Source organism: Thermobia domestica, chromosome 1 (genome assembly GCF_964235325.1).
Source record: "Thermobia domestica chromosome 1, izTheDome1.hap1.1, whole genome shotgun sequence".
Lineage (NCBI taxonomy): Eukaryota > Metazoa > Arthropoda > Insecta > Zygentoma > Lepismatidae > Thermobia > Thermobia domestica.
Genome location: NC_137454.1, coordinates 219,137,229 through 219,158,652, shown reverse-complemented (window position 1 = coordinate 219,158,652; position 21,424 = coordinate 219,137,229). Strand labels below are relative to the sequence as shown.

The window sequence follows — 21,424 nt, the reverse complement described above, 5'->3', positions numbered from 1 at the left end:
AAAGGCACCAATTAGTAAAGTGATAACCAATATGCAGTAAAAGCAAGTACCCGCTTCACCTTGTGCACCCAAGATACAAAACATACCTCTACCTGATGGTTGTGGCAGCATGAATCCAGGCATCTGAAATAAGGAACCTGTGCTTGCTTGGCTAGGTTTAAGTTCTATATAACCACACATGGTTAATGATGCTACAATTAACACAAGATTTCTTATTGCTTCCTGGGCTTCTGCAGATGTATCTTGTTCCAAACTGAAATCAGAACAAGAAATATGTATCATCAAACTCAGTCATTGAAACACATAGAAAATTATATATATATATATATATATATATATATATATATATATATATATATATATATTTAAAAACCTTATTTCAAAAAAAAAAAACATCAAAATTCTTAGTTATTTCCTGCTAGTTCCTTTTGTAGATATAGCCTGGAATATATGTGTTCTCCCATACATTAAAATATGTTTGAATTGTATACCATACGTATCTTACGTCATAGAAAAGAGAATGTACAAAGATCTTTGGATCAAGCACTCTATCTATGCTTGCCTTAACATTACAAAGAGAAACGCACTTGCTCAATTTGAAACACAAACAAGCTTTATAAACTTTAACATTGGTCAGTTTCTTATCAATACTTTACAGGCAGGTTCTGAAAATTATTTTGTCAACATTTTTCTTTTTTATGATATCTATTTAATGTATTTGGGGACACCGTAGTACAGTGGTTAGAGCGTTGGATTCATGTCCACGTGTTCCCGGGTTCGATTCCCGGCCGGTACTTTCCCTATTTTCGGCGTCCACCCAGCATCGTGAAGCACACTAGGAAGTCACGTGAATGAAAGATGTGATGACCACTAGGTCTAGAAAGCTTCCGATACGCCGGTTAGTGATAGGGCGACGCGGCGCGCCGACCACGCGTTCGTCGCTAGGATGGATGTTGTTCCACCAATCACTAATAGGCCCGCAAATCGGCGTCCACCGAGCATCGTGAAGCACTCTAGGAAGTCACGTGAATGAAAGATGTAATGACCACTAGGTCTAGCAAGCTTCCGATACGCCGGTTAGTGATAGGGCGACGCGGCGCGCCGACCACGCGTTCGTCGCTAGGATGGATGTTGTTCCACCAATCACTAATAGGCCCGCAAATCGGCGTCCACCCAGCATCGTGAAGCACTCTAGGAAGTCACGTGAATGAAAGATGTGATGACCACTAGGTCTAGAAAGCTTCCGATACACCGGTTAGTGATAGGGCGACGCGGCGCGCTGACCACGCGTTCGTCGCTAGGATGGATGTTGTTCCACCAATCACTAATAGGCCCGCAAATCGGCGTCCACCCAGCATCGTGAAGCACTCTAGGAAGTCACGTGAATGAAAGATGTAATGACCACTAGGTCTAGCAAGCTTCCGATACGCCGGTTAGTGATAGGGCGACGCGGCGCGCCGACCACGCGTTCGTCGCTAGGATGGATGTTGTTCCACCAATCACTAATAGGCCCGCAAATTGGTGTCCACCCAGCATCGTGAAGCTTTTTTTTTTTTTTTCCTCCACTTCCTCCTGGCTTGGCCGATTACTTTCGGACTTATTTATGGCAGACGCAACTGCCTCTTGCCTTTATTCTCTCTCTTATACTTGATGTTTCTTTATTATCTCCCTGTCTTTTCGGCTGTCAAACCTCAGCAGATTGAGGTGAGGCACATTTCTTTTCAGCATGGCACCTAATATTTAAAACCATGCCCTTATATTTCTCTCTCTCTTTTTTTTTTTGTTTGTTTGTTTGTTTGTTTGTTTGTTTGTTTGTTTGTTTGTTTTATTTTGCTTTATTTAACCTTTTACATGCAGAAAATGACCTGAAAGAAGAAAGAAAATAATTGATTAATACATAATATAAATGATTGGGAAGCAGCGCATTAACCACCCTGAAAAGTAAAAATTTAAAAAGAAAAAGATAAACAAAACACAGTGTAAAAAACAACATCTTCTCATTTGGTGTTAACTGTCTTGTAGTTTCTTCTTTCTTCTATGATTCTCTAAGCTTTTATCACACTGTTTCTCATATGTGTTTATTACACTAACACGCACAACACTGACACACACACAATGTTAATAGGGGTTATAGAAATAAAAACGACATAAATAAATAAATAAATAAAAAGAAACGTAAGTTTGTACTATAGTTCTGGGTGTTTGCCAGAACTTTAAGATTGTTTCTATTAGAATTTGATTTGTTTTTATTTAATTGTATCTTTTCAAAGTGCTATTTGTTCAATTACCTTCTTCGTTGGGTTCGTTCATTCCATAGGTTTCTCACTATATGCTCTGTTATTTTTTGAAAGTTATCAAATTTTGTTTTATCCTGCCGTAAGCTAGTCCAATCTTCATCACTAAGTTCATCTCTGAGATTCCTTATTTCTTCACTAGTTACGTAATTTTCACAATTCCATATTACGTGTTCAGGTGTTTGGATTTCTCCACATGAACACATTTCGTCATTTTCAATATTTAATCTTTTCAAATGTGTTTTGAAGGGTCCATGTCCCGACAGCGCTTCCATAGTTTCCTTCTTTATTTCACCAATTTCTTTCCTTACTTTGATAGTTAGTATGTATTCTTTGAGCTTTTCTCCTTTTGTTGTGGTGTACCATTCCTTCTGCCATTTTCTTTCTATCAACATATTTAGTTCATCTTCGTTGTTCGGATTTGTACCTAGAATCTCTATTATTTTTATAGTTTTATTATTTGTATTCCATCGTTTTACAGCTTCTCTTAGTATTTGGTAGTGGATTGGTTCTTCTAGTGCAAGCACCTGTAAGGATTCTATCGGTAGTGTTTTGATTATTCCTATTGTTCTAATTATAACTCCTCTCTGAACTCTGTTTATTTGTTCCCTTAATTTTTTATTTGCAAATATTCTGTGAGCCCAGATGCTGGCACAGTATTTTACTGTTGGCATTATTACAGCATTGTTGTACGTTTGTAGGGTCTTTTTGGGTATCTTATAGTCTTTTCTTGCAATTGTGAGTATTTTATGTGCCACTTTCTTTCCTTTGTCAGTTACGTTTTCGACATGTTTAGCATAGTTCAGTTTATCGTCAATCCATACTCCCAAATACTTGAATTCTTTCACTCGTTCAATTTTTTGGTTGTTAATCTTTAATATTGGATCTCTTTGTATAGATTGCCCGAATATCGTATATTTAGTTTTATTTCCTGATAGTTTCAGTTTATTTATTTCGCACCATTTTTGAAGCGTGTGTAAGACTTGGTTCCCTTTCCTCTCAATTTCGTCTCTTGATCGTGCTGATACGACTATTGCGATATCGTCTGCATAGCCGACTACTCCTTCCGTGTCTTCCGTAATTTCCAGTGTTTTTAGGCATGGTTCGATAACGATGTCCCACATCGTTGGACCGCATATGGATCCCTGTGGACATCCCTTTGTTGTATATGTGGTAATGTTATTATTTGGTGCCTTGTAAGTGACCTGTCTTTCGTTGCAGTATTCTAACATTAGTTGGTATAGTGATTTAGGTACTTTCATTCTTTTAAATTGTTTGAAAAGTGATGGCCACCACAAATTGTCAAAAGCTCCACTGATATCAACATAGATTACTACCTGGTACTTGTCTATTTTTCCATTTTCTATTAATTCTAAAAGCCTCCTTATAGCTGTCTCCGTACTTTTCTTCTTCCTAAAGCCATGCTGTAGCTTATCTTTTTCTATGTTTCGATATTTACTAAGTCTGTTAGTGATTACTCTTTCGAATATTTTTCCTATTATATTTAAGAGACAGATCGGTCTATACGCCTTAGGATCATCATTTCTTTTATCTTCGCTCTTTTTTATTATTACTAAGTTTGAGTGTTTCCATATTTTAGGAATTCTTTTCGTCTTGAGGCATAAATTGTAGTCTTGATAGATATGGTGACCATGTATCTGCATTTTCCAGGAAAATTTCTGATTTTATCATGTCTGGACCTGCCGCTTTCTTCTTCTTTTTTTTTTTTTTTTTTTACATTTTTATGTAATTACTTATTTCTTGATTGGTTGTTTCTTCCATAATTTCGTCGTTTATTGGTAAAATTTTCATTTCTTCCCTCATTTGTTTGTGCACCTCGTCATCGTCTTCTTTTTCGTCCTTGGGTAAAAGTTTTTCCATTAAAAATTTTATGGTGCTTTCCCATCCTTCAGTAAAACTTCCGTCATCTTTTCTTAAGGTTGAGAGAGTTGTTGGCTTCTTTATTTTCTGACTAATTATTTTATATGGTTCACCCCAAATGTCTAGGTTAGTATTTTCTTTAAGGTAGTTTTTCCAACTATTTACTTTCATTTCTTTTATTTTGTTTTCATATATTTCTTTTTGTTCCCTGTATTTTCTTAGTCGTATTTGTTTCAATTCTATTTCCCACGTCTCTTGGTATAATTTCCTAGCTCTTCTCGTTTTTAGTTTTAAGTCTTTTAGTTCATTATTCCAAAAGGAGTTGTTTTTATTTGATTTTCCATTTAATATTCGTATTTTAGTTGAACTTTTAATTGCTTTATTTATTTCAGTTGGTTATAACATTAGTTGGTATAGTGTTATAACATTAGTTGTATCGTGAAGCACTCTAGGAAGTCACGTGAATGAAAGATGTGATGACCACTAGGTCTAGAAAGCTTCCGATACGCCGGTTAGTGATAGGCCGATGCGGCGCGCTCACCACGCGTTCCTCGCTACGATGGATGTTGTTCCACCAATCAGTAATAGGCCCACAAATCGGCGTCCACCCAGCGTCGTGAAGCACACTAGGAAGTCACGTGAATGAAAGATGTGATGGCCACTAGGTCTAGAAAGGTTCCGATACGCCGGTTAGTGATAGGCCGACGCGGCGCGCTCACCACGCGTTCCTTGCTAGGATGGATGTTGTTCCACCAATCACTAATAGGCCCACAAATCGGCGTCCACCCAGCGTCGTGAAGCACACTAGGAAGTCACGTGAATGAAAGATGTGATGGCCACTAGGTCTAGAAAGGTTCCGATACGCCGGTTAGTGATAGGCCGACGCGGCGCGCTCACCACGCGTTCCTTGCTAGGATGGATGTTGTTCCACCAATCACTAATAGGCCCACAAATCGGCGTCCACCCAGCGTCGTGAAGCACACTAGGAAGTCACGTGAATGAAAGATGTGATGGCCACTAGGTCTAGAAAACTTCCGATACGCCGGTTAGTGATAGGCCGACGCGGCGCGCTCACCACGCGTTCCTTGCTAGGATGGATGTTGTTCCACCAATCACTAATAGGCCCACAAATCGGCGTCCACCCAGCGTCGTGAAGCACACTAGGAAGTCACGTGAATGAAAGATGTGATGGCCACTAGGTCTAGAAAGGTTCCGATACGCCGGTTAGTGATAGGCCGACGCGGCGCGCTCACCACGCGTTCCTTGCTAGGATGGATGTTGTTCCACCAATCACTAATAGGCCCACAAATCGGCGTCCACCCAGCGTCGTGAAGCACACTAGGAAGTCACGTGAATGAAAGATGTGATGGCCACTAGGTCTAGAAAGGTTCCGATACGCCGGTTAGTGATAGGCCGACGCGGCGCGCTCACCACGCGTTCCTTGCTAGGATGGATGTTGTTCCACCAATCACTAATAGGCCCACAAATCGGCGTCCACCCAGCGTCGTGAAGCACACTAGGAAGTCACGTGAATGAAAGATGTGATGGCCACTAGGTCTAGAAAACTTCCGATACGCCGGTTAGTGATAGGCCGACGCGGCGCGCTCACCACGCGTTCCTTGCTAGGATGGATGTTGTTCCACCAATCACTAATAGGCCCACAAATCGGCGTCCACCCAGCGTCGTGAAGCACACTAGGAAGTCACGTGAATGAAAGATGTGATGGCCACTAGGTCTAGAAAGGTTCCGATACGCCGGTTAGTGATAGGCCGACGCGGCGCGCTCACCACGCGTTCCTTGCTAGGATGGATGTTGTTCCACCAATCACTAATAGGCCCACAAATCGGCGTCCACCCAGCGTCGTGAAGCACACTAGGAAGTCACGTGAATGAAAGATGTGATGGCCACTAGGTCTAGAAAGGTTCCGATACGCCGGTTAGAGATAGGCCGACGCGGCGCGCTCACCACGCGTTCCTTGCTACGATGGATGTTGTTCCACCAATCAGTAATAGGCCCACAAATCGGCGTCCACCCAGCGTCGTGAAGCACACTAGGAAGTCACGTGAATGAAAGATGAGATGGCCACTAGGTCTAGAAAACTTCCGATACGCCGGTTAGTGATAGGCCGACGCGGCGCGCTCACCACGCGTTCCTTGCTAGGATGGATGTTGTTCCACCAATCATTAATAGGCCCACAAATCGGCGTCCACCCAGCGTCGTGAAGCACACTAGGAAGTCACGTGAATGAAAGATGTGATGGCCACTAGGTCTAGAAAACTTCCGATACGCCGGTTAGTGATAGGCCGACGCGGCGCGCTCACCACGCGTTCCTTGCTAGGATGGATGTTGTTCCACCAATCACTAATAGGCCCACAAATCGGCGTCCACCCAGCGTCGTGAAGCACACTAGGAAGTCACGTGAATGAAAGATGTGATGGCCACTAGGTCTAGAAAGGTTCCGATACGCCGGTTAGTGATAGGCCGACGCGGCGCGCTCACCACGCGTTCCTTGCTACGATGGATGTTGTTCCACCAATCAGTAATAGGCCCACAAATCGGCGTCCACCCAGCGTCGTGAAGCACACTAGGAAGTCACGTGAATGAAAGATGAGATGGCCACTAGGTCTAGAAAACTTCCGATACGCCGGTTAGTGATAGGCCGACGCGGCGCGCTCACCACGCGTTCCTTGCTAGGATGGATGTTGTTCCACCAATCACTAATAGGCCCACAAATCGGCGTCCACCCAGCGTCGTGAAGCACACTAGGAAGTCACGTGAATGAAAGATGTGATGGCCACTAGGTCTAGAAAACTTCCGATACGCCGGTTAGTGATAGGCCGACGCGGCGCGCTCACCACGCGTTCCTTGCTAGGATGGATGTTGTTCCACCAATCACTAATAGGCCCACAAATCGGCGTCCACCCAGCGTCGTGAAGCACACTAGGAAGTCACGTGAATGAAAGATGTGATGGCCACTAGGTCTAGAAAACTTCCGATACGCCGGTTAGTGATAGGCCGACGCGGCGCGCTCACCACGCGTTCCTTGCTAGGATGGATGTTGTTCCACCAATCACTAATAGGCCCACAAATCGGCGTCCACCCAGCGTCGTGAAGCACACTAGGAAGTCACGTGAATGAAAGATGTGATGGCCACTAGGTCTAGAAAACTTCCGATACGCCGGTTAGTGATAGGCCGACGCGGCGCGCTCACCACGCGTTCCTTGCTAGGATGGATGTTGTTCCACCAATCACTAATAGGCCCACAAATCGGCGTCCACCCAGCGTCGTGAAGCACACTAGGAAGTCACGTGAATGAAAGATGTGATGGCCACTAGGTCTAGAAAGGTTCCGATACGCCGGTTAGTGATAGGCCGACGCGGCGCGCTCACCACGCGTTCCTTGCTAGGATGGATGTTGTTCCACCAATCACTAATAGGCCCACAAATCGGCGTCCACCCAGCGTCGTGAAGCACACTAGGAAGTCACGTGAATGAAAGATGTGATGGCCACTAGGTCTAGAAAGGTTCCGATACGCCGGTTAGTGATAAGGCGACGCGGCGCGCTCACCACGCATTCGTCGCTAGGATAGATGTTGTTCCACCAATCGCAAACAGCTGGCGAGAAGCGGCTCAGGCCCACAAATTGGGCCGTTACGCCAAGTGGTTTGGCTTATTTAATGTATTTATTTAAATTACTTACATTATAACTTATACTAACTTTTGTATCATAACCAGACTTTCTCGTAATACTAATTCGTACGTGCCATGTTACTATGCACTGAGCTGAAATTGCTTTACTTTCATGAGAACACCAGTCAGAAACTGAAGTAAGAAAATGTTATTAAATGTAACTTTAGTGGAATAGGGAATTTCTGCTTGTTTGGCTAAGTTTAAGTTCTACACGACCACACATGGTCAATGATTCGACAATTAACACAAGATTTTTTACCGCATTAACATTGAATTAGTTAGTAGGAAACAGTTTCGATATACCTGCTGAATTAATGTAGTTACACTGCTCTTTGTGAAAATTACAACACCACGAAAGACCATGCGCCTGGAATGAAATTTATACCACCGATTTGTAATGAAGGTACATGAGGTGATTACAATATCAGAACTGTACGTCTCTTGCCTCGATAAATCAGTTTGGAGTGAATTCTCCCCATGCAGCAGTCAGAGATCGAATGAAACGGGCGTTAGAATGTGTTACTGTCATACTACTTATATGAGAGCCCACAATAGAACAAGGTGACGACAAACCATATCCCACACATGTTCCATCGGCAACAACATATCGGGAGACCATATATGCCACTAAGCTAGCAGTGCCAACCGTATCCCGATAAAGCTCACTTGCACATTCTGATATACATCGAGCATTGCCCTGTTGAAATATGGCGTCCAGAATTGTCTCAAGGAAGGGTATGACCTCGGCCTTAAAACTTCTCTAATGTAGCAGTCACTGTCAGGTAGTAGTCAAAAAAGCCCCAAACCATCACACTTGTTGTTCAACCGCTCTGACGTCTGATAATATACTGTAGCAGTGAATGAGACCATCGGGATAGGGCTCGTGCCAGACCTACTGGTAGGAATCCCTAGTGTGTTTTAAAGGTTTAACCACTGTTTCTATTATTACATTCTATATTAAGGTGGGATTCTAAACATTTACCACTTTCTCAAAGCATGAGCATATCGCGAGATCTCTTTTAAGAATCAAAATTTATAGCAAGTCAGACTCATAAAAGACGATGTAAATACAATGACTCATAAAAGAGTTACTAGACTCGTCTAAATTACGATTAATTATTACCGCTAATAATGTTTTATATACAATGGCGTAGTAATAGTTTGTCCGACACTAATGAAATAAAATACTAATGACCTTATATACAAATGTATCTCGAACGCCAAGCAGCTACGTACGTTACTTAACCAATGCCAACTAGAGGCAGCACATGAGATATGCAGAGAACAGCAAAGAATATAGGAATTTCAGGTGCAATCCCACAGCAATATGTAATCTTAAAATTTAGGCGGTTCTTAAAAGAAATTTACCTTACCTACAACACGCAACTTTACTATAAAGGGGACAAACAATAATACGAACAATATCATTAACTGTGAAGAAATAAGCATGGAGGCAACACGTTTGATCTATAACTAGCACCTAACAACAACACAATTAGATTGTTTTACATCACGACTAGTTTAGAAAGTGATCCCCCAGGCGAAAGAGATAGATCAGAATGTAAGCAATAGGGAAATTTTCTCCAACGGCTACATTAAAACCAAAGACTTAACCTATCTGAGAGATGTCTTCCTATCGTTAGCTTTCGACGGTTCTTAAGTCTTACATTTTTGGAAAAAAATTCATGATCATTGCGAATACATTTCACTTGTGCCAGTGGTACCACAGACACTAACAAGGAGAAGGCAGTCTTTAATAAGTGAACTTCGGGGCCATTTTTTGCGAGTTGGTAGTGCACATTAAAAGAGTTAATATTGCAAACTGGGAGAGCGCAATGGCCAAAAATAACAGAGAAAAACCGTCTTAAAGTTTACTACTCGCTGCATATATTGTACGACGCACACATTTACCAAGTGTCGGCGTGGCAAAACTCATGAGTAAAGGGTTTCGAGTTCAATTCCTGTTCGAGTCATACATCTTGTTTTTGCTTCAACCAATAAATAGCGGTAGCCATTTGTAACTATAAGTAAAATATTAATTCACTATATGTTTATAATGAATAAAACAATAGAAATTTCCAAATCACTTGTAAAATCTTTCAATGTTTCATGTCAACTACGGTAGGAACAATATTTAATCTATTCTGTAAATATTACTGTTAACGCAGTCGTTGTGTAAAAAATGTTCTTGACGCTTCGTGTCTACATCTGTAGACAGTGTGCGAATTACAAGGGGAATGAGGAGGAAATCTCCTTTGGTTATAGCAACATCCAGTATTAGCAAAGGGGATCTCCCCCCAAACTCCTTTGTAATTCGCAAACTCAACACATGCAGACACAAAGCATCAAGAACATTTATTACACAACGATTGTCGTAGCCAGTGGCGTATTTAAGGGGGGCGTTTCCGGGCTTAACCAACCCCGTTCCGAAATGTTATTTACTATAAAAAAAAAAAGTAGATGAAATATCTTGGAGAATTTTCACATTTCCAGGACTAAAGTTGGCAACCCCCCCTTCCCCAAATAAAATGGTAAATACGCCACTGGTCGTAACCATAATGTAACTCTTGATATCAGTATATTTACGAGTGATTTGAAAATTTCTATTGTTTTATTCATTATAAACATATGGTGAGTTAATATTTTACTTATAGTTACAAATGCCTACTTTATTGGTTGAAGCAAAAAAAAAAAAAAGTATGACTCGAACAGGAATCGAACTCGGGACACTTTATACAAGTTACAGATTTCACTCACTCTGCCACACCGTCACTTGGTAAATTTGTGCGTCGTACGATATATGCGTCGAGTAGAACACTTTAAGACATTTTTTCTCCGTTATTTTTGGCCATTGCGCTCTCCCAGTTTGTAATATTAACTCTTTAAATGTGCACTACCACCTCGAAAAAAATGGCCCGGAAGTTCACTTACTAAACTCTGCCTTCTTCTTGTAAGAGTTGTCCGCGTATATCCAGTCAGTATCCTTGGGAGATGATCGAGAAAAAGACTCATGTGTCAAGCGAAAGAAGCAGAAGTAATATTCAGACAGCCGTCCTGATGAATAACACTACTTCTGGGATGATGACTTCTGAATATATTGTTTAAGATGAAAGGTAGCGAAGGCAAACGGACAAGCAGAACTCCCAGACGACACTTCTCTTCTGAAGGGTTCCGGCAATCCAGCACTCAGTCGTAGAGGCGAAACATCCACACGAAGGGCGGCAGGTATCTTTATAGAAGGTGTTCCACTTGCCGATAGACTTGCAGAAGCAATCATGATTTTCAGAGGCGTAGTCAACAAATGAGAAGCAAAAATGATGCCTGGGATTTTGTCAAGAGTGGTCTGTCATGCAGACGACAGTGAGTTCTGATTTTTAGTTGGCATTTATTCTGAACAAGAACAATTAAAAGACCAAGATACAGTGGTATTAATTCTGGACATGACTTTGGGGCCAAGGATAGATGTTTAGAAATAGATTTTTATGCGTTAAAATGAATTTTGAAAATAGTTTTGTGACAAGATACATGTAAGTTGATAGCCCAAGAGAGCTACAGAGTATGAGAAGCAACTCGACATTATATAACTGTATATAATCTTGAAGAAGTGCTTAACTTGACGAATATTACCTAGTCCACTGGAAGATGGCGAGATTGTAAATCTGCGACACAAAGTAGATGCAGAAGTCGACTGAGTTGTAAGTCACAACGTCATGTGTAAAATAATATGAAGGGTAAGGGGGAAAAAGGAGGAATGTCACAAAACTTCATTTTCAAGAAAACGACGTTTTTATATTTTAAACCGCGTAAAAAAGAATAAGTTACTCAAATCTTTTGCCCCTTTTTACATGGACATTTCGACATCTACGCATTCATGGTATATACTGTCAGATAGTACCAAGAGTCACCAATAGAGAGGACAAAGCACTGGATAAAAGGCACATATGGACATTTCTCGTTTTTTCCCCTTACCCTTCATATAAGAATCCAAAGAACGTGTCGAGGTGTCGTTAAGTAGACGGACTTGAACTTATCGTCGCATGAGAATAAATTGACCTTTCCAGGCAATGGAGAGTGTTGGAGAAGCAAAGCAGCACAAAGTTCCCCCAACCACTAGAAAATGTTGAGCTCGAATCCAGAAGCGACGTGATTAAGAGTCACATGTATACGAAGTTTTCCACCCGAGAGAAGGAAATCCATAGGCTTTTTTAACGGGATCTTATCTTTTCAACAGGATACTACTATAGTCATGCGGATAGTGGGCAGTACTAAAGAGTAATTCTAAAGTAAGTTTGGTGACATCCGAACCGAAAATAAGCTTGAGCGCAAGACTTATCAAGGTTTCGGTGGATCTTATGGTTATGCTTTGATTGATAAAATGTTATACACTAACAAATTTTGGAGATTAAAACTGGGTGCAAAGGTTGAGACCTTTGATACCCTTGATAGTACGACGTTCCAATCAAATAGTCATATAATTTATGATGATATTTGCAAATACCCAGATAGAAACACAAAATCATAAATGCAATAAATGTCAGACAGAACCCGAACATTCTCTGTATTTGAGAGAGAAACAAAACAGTAAATTGTATCCACCTGGATGTAAAATTTAAATAATTGTTATTGATTTATACAGGAAAACTCTAACACAAGGATTGCCATATGTGTATGAAACTTGACCTGTAACCTCTCTATAATTTTATTATCTGATATATATTATCTATTAGGTGTGTATTATCTCTCTTTTCGCTGAAGAGAAAAGAAAAATTATTCTCTTAAGAGTTCTTTTTAAAACGTCAAGTTAGAATTTATGTGGGCAAACTAGCGATTCACAGGACCGGAGAGAGAAAGAGTGTAGTCGAGGAATGCCAGAAGGACAGCCTGTTTCTATTTCCTTGCTGTTTGTGAAAATGCAATAGAAGAAAATTAACAGAAGAATAGAAAAATTATCATCCAAAAATTAGCAATGCTACACAGACATACTCGTCTTTCCTTATGCTGTTTCATAGCTGATAATCAGTACTGAACTTGTTAATTAAAGCCTTCAGTTTGACTGTCACAAAAGAGATTAAGTGAGGAAAAAATTAAGAGCGAAATTTTGCCATACACCACAGTACACTGTGCTCACCACCATAACGTCAAATGCATACGGAACCATCAATGCAGAGGCTGAAGCGAGACTACTCCGAAAATACGATAGTCTATCACTCAGCACGCTAGCGAAGATATTTATGCACCATTGAAGCTTGAGGAGTATGTAGCTGTGGGTCAATGCAAGTCGACAGAAAGGCGTGTTTGCTGCGAGTCTAGCGGTTAGTAGATGCCATCAAACCGTCAACCACACTTTTACCATACTGCAATGTCGAGCGAACATTGCTGATGATCCTGTACGGAAGCCACGGCCATGCGGAAAAGATAATTGTCATTCCGTGGTGTAATCACATTGGCTGTCCACTACCCAATCGACATTACATATGATTTATATGATTTTGTCCATTGCTTCTACTTACAAACAGAATGTCGTAGCGGCATATCTTGTACATGCGGTCCGTTCGAACTCAGTCGTCTATTTATATTGCGTCCTTTGACGTCAACAAGGATTAGTGACGCCTCTCATACGTTCCTACTGCGTTTGTACACGCATTATTACCCGAGTGTTATGTACCTTCTACCACATTACCACCTTCTCGCGGTACTACTCCGAGCATCGACTTAGGACGCTGTTAGGACCGTGCATGTACCATCCCAACGAAACTGTAATCAATTGTTAGTCGTATTTTGTCGTAAAAATCTGAGTTTTAACATATTCATAATTTTTTTTTGGTGCTGCAAACAGTAGTGTAGATCAATGTTTATTTATAATTAAACGACAAGTTAGAATCTGTTTTAAGTTCTGCACTTATTGTTTAATACGAATAACATAAGAGATACTGAAGTGTTTAGTCTAACCTAGAATTATATCTATACTACAAGTTTAGCAGAGGAAGGTTAGATTTCTAGTATCCAGTTTTAACACTACACAATTACAGAATTTTGCGGTCGCGTTCTTTCACTACTGGTTTCAGAACTCTGACCTTTAGAATCCACAAACTTCCATTTTCCGTTCTCATAGTAACCAATTCAAAGAAGCGACCTTTCCTGAGTTGCTCTGAAGTCATATAAGCGCTGAGAACTTGTTTCATCTCTTGAAATTTGTTGAATTATATATAACTCAAGTCAGAATTTGTAAATTGAAGCACTTTATTTGTACAGCGTTCATGAAAGAAAACTAAATTTATAAAATTTAAGTTATCCACGAATCAAATAATAACAAGTAAGTTTCGTTTCACAGTGTGAAACTACGATAAACTTCCAAACTATGGGAATTCAATACTCAAACTTACAGTAGTACATCTATAACTACTGGTTGTAATAGATTAATATGATCAAAGAACCTTGTATTTCTCGGACGATGAGTCCATATCATAAGCCATTACTCGCTATGCCTTACTGTTCATGTACTATAGCGATAACGGTTGAAGCCAGAAATCGTTAACTTGAACCAATTTCGGATTGAATAGATAGTTACGGGAGGATATAGAATTACTCTTAGAAAGCTGAATCGATTGCAAAAGACCGCATCTCTTTCAGTTTCTGCTCTACGGAAATCAGTATTGAAAACGGAAGTAGTCATAAATTTCATCCATTGCCATTTTTGGTAGAGTGTTGCTTTGTTCTCTTGACATTCTGAATCAACTGCAAAAAACCGCTTGTCACTATATATTACCATTTTGTTCTATGGCGAGCAATGTCAAAACCGGAAATGATTAATCTGAACCATGTCCATGATTAATCTGAACCATAGGCATATGTAAAATGCGGAACCTATTCTTAGGAAGCTAAATTAATTGAAAAAAAACATCCATATCTCTTACAGTTTTTGCTCTATGAAAATCAGTATTGAAACCGGAAACAGCTAACTTGAACCACTTCCAATTTGAAAAGAGGGTTAATAATGAAAATTGAACCTATTCTGAATTGATTGCAGAAAACTGCATCTTGATATCTCTTAAGTGTTCTTTCTCTGTAGAAATCAGTATTGAAACTAGAAGTAATATTAAGTTTGAACCACTTCTGGTTTTGGTAGAATGTTCGAAATAGTTACGATATGTTGCCTTGAGACGCTGAATCGTTTGCAAAACACCGATTCTTGCTATCTGTTACGTTTTCGTTCTATGGTTGAAACCAGAAATGATTTATCTGAACCACTTCCGAATTAAATACAGAGTTAACAGAAGAGAAGCAACCTTTTCTAAGGACGCTAGATCGATTAAAAAAAAAAAAAAACGCATCTCGGTATCTCTTATTCTTCCTCTGTGGAAACCAGTATTGAAACTAGAAGTAATATTAAATTTAACACACTTTCGGTTTTGGTAGTGTTAATCTGTTACCATTTTCAATTCTAAGGCGATAAATTCTGAAACCAGAAATGACTGATTTGAACCACTGCCGGTTTGGATAGTGTGTTAACGGAGGACACGGAACCTCTCCTTGGGACGCTGAATCGGTTGAAACTCTTACAATTTTTGCTCTGATACTTGTCGACAGAAGGACGGAAAAAGCCGTTCTATAAAACTTCCGACACTTATTCATAACATAGTTTGGAAGTCTAATAATGTATAATTGGTAATAAATTAATTTTAAACGTAATTTTGAATCAATCTATTATTTCTTGCTACTATCATTTAACGAATTTTTCCGCACCTTAACTATAATACCTACTCTCTGATATGGAAATAAGGAATCGGTGGTCAACTTAAGGTATTTTTATATTTGTTCTAGCTAATGGATATTACAAAATTTACAGGTAAATTGAAGTGTTTGCAAGGGTAACTACAAACTCAACTGCATACTCTAAAAGGAAAATAAGACAACAAACTTAAATACATAATCTAAAAGATAACGCTTAATTTACATATTAACAACTTCTTAGATTCTATTTTTTCTTACCGCAGAAGAAATTCCGAGAGAAAGAAGTACCCCTGACACGTTCGGAAATCATCCAACAGCACCTGGGATACTTCACTGGAGTCCTTAAGGAAACAGAATACGGCCACAAACATCTCAACTATCTCCAGAGGAGACAGTTCCTGAACTCGCTGCATATTTTCTATGCACAATGCCACACAGCTCTTGTCTGCGAGAAAATTAGAAGAACAAATTATTTTAGTCTATGTTTGCAATATGTATCTTAAATGCAAAAAAAGTACATACGCAAAACAGAACAATAGATGATGTAATGAAGGCGGACGCTGGATGAAAAACAAGGTCGGTAGGGTCAGGAGCCTGTGAACTTGATTCAATTTGGAAAGTCCTGAGTCATTAGAACAAATATTTTTTTTCTTTTTTTGTTAGATACTAAACTAATACAATGAAGATATATATATATATATATATATATATATATATATATATATATATATATATATATATATATATATATATATATATATATCTAATCACACACTTTGAAATGAAAAATAAAATAAATTTACACAATTACAGCAAACAGAAATCTAAGAACAGAAGTAAACAACAGTAAGAAGACACTATCTTTGGACTGACAAATAAGAAACGTCAATTGACAAAAAAAATTTAAAAATCCAAGATAAAAGTGAACAATGATATCAGCTAATTCTTGGTTTCGACACTTTTTTTTATATATAGTTCTAAATATAAAAGCAAATGGAAATACATATTATCTTCTCTGTCACGTACTTTTTCGTACCGCTCGTTGGTCTAGCGGCTACAGTGTATGTATTTTTGTACACGAGGTCCTGAGTTCGATTCCTGGTGGAAAAGAATCGAACGCACTACTAGTTCAGATTCAACTTTATAAATCTCGTCCTACACAGCCTCACTGTTGACAAAATACGTGAATACAAATCATCCACTTTTTCTCCATTTCCGCAATAACTTACGAGATTATCAGATCTCCAAAAAAAACATGAATTAAGATATTTAAAACTATGAGAATATAGTTGTAGATAAAAATTAACTTGTTCTTCAAAATGCTTGTAAGCTGTATGAACAACTGCAGTATCTCAAAAGCAATTGCTTTTTTTCTGACACAAGGGAAAATTACGAGTGTCTGATAAATTCTTCAATCCAAGTTTTCACATAACTTTCAAACAAAACGAAGGTGTAGCCGAAGTATGTACAGTGTTGTTTTGTTTAGAGGAAGCCAGAATATTGGTAAAAATTATGAGTGAAGGAGTTATCAAAAATCCAAATGAAGGAATTTTATAATAAAGCAGTTACTTTTGAAATATCGCAATTATTCATATAGATGACGAGCATTTTGATAAGTTAAAAGTATTATAAATTGAGATAATCTATTATCGAAATTTTATTTGAGACTAATCTTAAAATTTTGTTAAATTCTTCCTAAGAAAAGCAATCTCATTCTCTGCACATCTTCAGCATATGCCATAACCTGGTGAATACCGTTCAACTTTAGGCCCTGGTTGCTATCTTTGATTTTCCTTATAGCGTATTCCAGAACGAAGTTAAATAATAATGGCGACAACGCATCTCCTTGTTTCAGGCCATTTTCGACGTGAAAGCTCGTGGACAAAAATTTTCCTACCCGGACTTTACTTTGGGATTCATTTAAACATATCTTAATTAATCTAATTAGCTTTCTCGGTATTCCAAACACTTGTAGTTTTATAATATCTGTTCTCTTAGTTGCGACAGCTGTTATAAAACTAGGAACAATACTAAGCTCTCACTTATCACTACATTAAAATCTACAAGATCAGAAGGTGTTATTTAGGACTTTATTCGGGGTCACCGGTTGCAATAGCCTAGCTACACCCCTGCACATGAGGATCGCTTTTTGAAATGGAGATCAGAAACCAGGGGATCCAGAGGCAAGGGTTGCCAACTCCTTTCAGAAATCCTTTATTGTATGATGACTTCTGCTGTAGCGAAAAGTTGTTTTCCAAACATTGCGCAGGTAAAATGTAAAAGCAATTAAATAAACCTAATTTTTCCAAAAATTTCCACAATATACAGAAAATTCCTTAACTTTTCCAGAAATTATAAAATTCCCTGATTTTTCCAGGTTTTCCAAGTTTTCCAGACTAGTCGACACCCTGAAAATATGGCTCGAAAGATCTATTTCGTACCACGTAAACATGCGTCTACTAAGAGTTGGTGTATTCTATATTCGATTCATCATGTTACCAGATTATTATTTACTACAACGTCAATGCTTGAACTGTCGATTAAGATTATTACTCAACTGTCTACTAATGCACGCCATGTTTGGTGCAAATTGCTTTAATTTATGTGCAGATTTGGAATTTTTGCTACAATAATAAATAAACAAATAAAAAATAAATCACATTTCTTTCAGGAATTGGGGATTAAATTTCTGGGCTTTCGGCATCTATGATCATGTTAAGCAGTCACACACATGAGGGATGTTCCTCGGTGATCACACTGCCTGAGGAATTGGAGGGGAAGGAATAGGAAAAGCAGGAAGCGGCCTGGGACCATTATGTTAGGTACCATCCCGGCATTTGCCTGGTGTGAATGAGGGAAAACCTCACTCAGGATGACTGGCCTGAAAAGCTTACACCTTTTCGACTGAGTATCCCCACCGGGAATCGAACCCGGGACCGCTAACAGAAAAGGCGAGTGTGTTAGCGACTACGCTACGGGGGGCCACCACATTTCTTTCAGTAGTCGTTTCTGGGTAATTCCACATCATATCATCAGCTCACATACGAATGTCACCCCGCCATCTCACATTTCTCTGAAATTAAGCATAAAGCATCTACAGGGAAACATAAAAACCCATAATTCTTTAACATCTGGTGATTTTTTTTATACAGTCTCCGAAAGGTTGCTGTGCTCGAATGTTTTGTGGACAATGTGTTGAAAGAACGGAACAATATGTCTTATATAATTAAGTAGTAAAAGGCCGTGATTAACAACATGGATGGATTCTTTCCAACCCATGAAGTTTCTTTCCAAAGTATTAATAGTCGATTTTGAAAATGTACGTACACATTCATCTATCGAAGTCTCTATCTTTTTTCTGTCAAGATATATTTTCGTTTCCCGATATGTTTTCGTTTGAAAGGGAACACAATTTCCTATTAGGGGAGTAAAATAACATCATATATTTACTGTCAACAATCTACAGAAGGGATAACGTACAGGATGAGTCAGAAGTCCCAAGATGGCATTCTTTCTCCGAATGAAAGGCATGTTGACTATATAGAGTTCACCATTACATATTGCGATTGGATTCTATTAAACATACAAGGATCCTATGTTTGAGCGTACTTCCAATTCATGACCACAATTTTAAAATTAGCCTTTTTTTTAAGGTCATGTATAGTATTAAATAACAGTAGAAAGGCCTCCTGCGTCTATTTACAGCATGTATTCAAATATTACACAGATGTTGTCATTTGAGGGTTATGGGTAAGCACAGTGAACATAACTGCTTTCTAACAGGAAATAATGATAACAATGATGACACAAAAGGATAGATAGAAATGATCCTAATGTCTAGGAAAGGGACCTGCTGACTTGAACAATTACCATCCAAGTAGGTTACCAGTTTCACATAGCACGGTTGCATCCTTACTAGCAAAATTCCATGAAATAGGATGTGAAGTGGTCACATCACATTAGTCCAAACTGCTACTGATGATGGAACATCAGAAATTGTTTTGACAGCATTTGCAGGGAGTCCAATGCACAGTACAAGTTGTTTGTTTGTACAATCAGGGATCGGCCAGATATCGACTGTACAATTTCTACAAGCAAATAACTGGTACTAATTTAAAATTCACCTACAGCAGAAATTGAGAGACATAATTGAGTTCTCCTTAAGGAGTGTGCCCTGGAACCGATTTAGATTTGTTGGAAACGTTCTTCGTCAAAACTAATTCGAGTTGTGTTACATAGTTTTCCCACAGCTTCAGTCATTTCTCTATTATAGGAGTATTGCTATTGCTATTGTTGTAAAGTCTACCAAGTGACCTGAACCTTGTACATTATTTCTCTCTCTAAGCACATTAAGTGATATATTCCTTGACTCCCTTACTATTTAAAATATCTAGGTTTCTCCTGCCATCCCATCTGGAGATGATATTAGTGGAATCCACTTACCAGAAATATCAACCTCATAAAACAATGGTATGTGGGTCTCGGCTTTGTTCGGAATTATTGGAGTGGCAAAAGACTTTGTAGACATCCTATATATATTGTATAAGAACAGAACTCTGAGTCTGAATGAGTTTTAAAAGAAGATTATTTTATTTTTTTATTTCTTTCCTAAGTTTGTTAAGAAGAAACAGAATCCAGTACGTATATAGTTTCTTCAAAATGTATTAAAACAGCATATATAGAGGGTGTTCATTTATTATGTAGCCAAAATCCACTGGTGAAATCCTCACACCTAAACAAAAAAAAAAAAAAAAAAAAAAAAGTCCGGGTGAACATTAGGCAAGAAACGCGTTGTTTCAAAGTTACCACATGCCGACATCGAGAAAATTGTAACTTTGAAGCTGCCTAGCTCCAAAACTATGAAAGATACCAAAGGCGGTTAAAGAAATATTAGATGAACTAGTACACTGTCTATCTAAATAACCAAATTTCAGACTTGTACGTTTCGGTGCAACGGATTTTATAGAGGGAGCTGCGGTATAGGTTCTGCTCTTCCACCTCTCTCTCTCTAAAATCATGTGCGCCGGTACAATCCAATTCTGAAACATAGGTATTTAGATAGACAATATACTAGTTCCTTTAATAGTTCTTTAACTGTATTTGATATCTCTCATAGTTTTCGAACTAGGCAGCCTCAAAGTTTCAATTCTCTCGATTTCGGCATCTCGTAACTTTGAAACAACGCGTTTTTCGCCTAATGTTCATATGGACTTTTTTTTATTGTTTAGGTGTGATGATTTCACCAATGGATTTTGGCTACATAATAAATGAACACCCTGTGAATATATATATATATATATATATATATATATATATATATATATATATATATATATATATATATATATATATATATATATATATATATATATATACGACACTGTAATAAATAAACTTTTTAATCTCAATTAGTTATAATAAAATTAGTCTTGCTCGTATTTACGTGGACTGTAAAAAATAAAGTACTGAAAACATATTTGGCATAGACATGTTATTAAACATACAATGACAACTACATTACAGGTCTTCGATATAGTCTTGTGATGCCCTGTCCTGTTTCGCAAATCCATGGTACACGTCGTATATTGTTGTTGAAATTATTTTAATTGATTCTCGCAATGGACCCCCTATGGCCGAGTAGAAGTGATGGAATATGTACAAACCTGGTGTCTTGAGAGGTTTTTAAAGTATGTTAAAATCGCACGGGTTTACGTCTGTTGAGTACGATGGATCAAACCAGAATGCTACACAAAACATCACTGCTACCAGCTCAAAAATTGGGTCACCACTGTACTTGCCACGTTACAATGAGCAATGCACTTTTTCCTT

At 38.7% G+C, this 21,424-nt stretch overlaps 1 protein-coding gene across 1 annotated transcript in view; it reads right to left on the bottom strand.

The window, feature by feature from the left end:
• The window catches only part of bchs (WD repeat and FYVE domain containing 3 bchs), a 232,287-nt gene that overhangs the window by 195,906 nt on the left and 14,957 nt on the right, over positions 1-21,424 (bottom strand). The window contains exons 6-7 of the mRNA XM_081770205.1: positions 15,854-16,040; positions 87-253 (exon numbers count right to left, since the gene is read on the bottom strand). Coding sequence (XP_081626331.1) covers positions 87-253; positions 15,854-16,040 — 354 coding nt within the window. The remainder of the gene's footprint in view (positions 1-86; positions 254-15,853; positions 16,041-21,424) is intronic.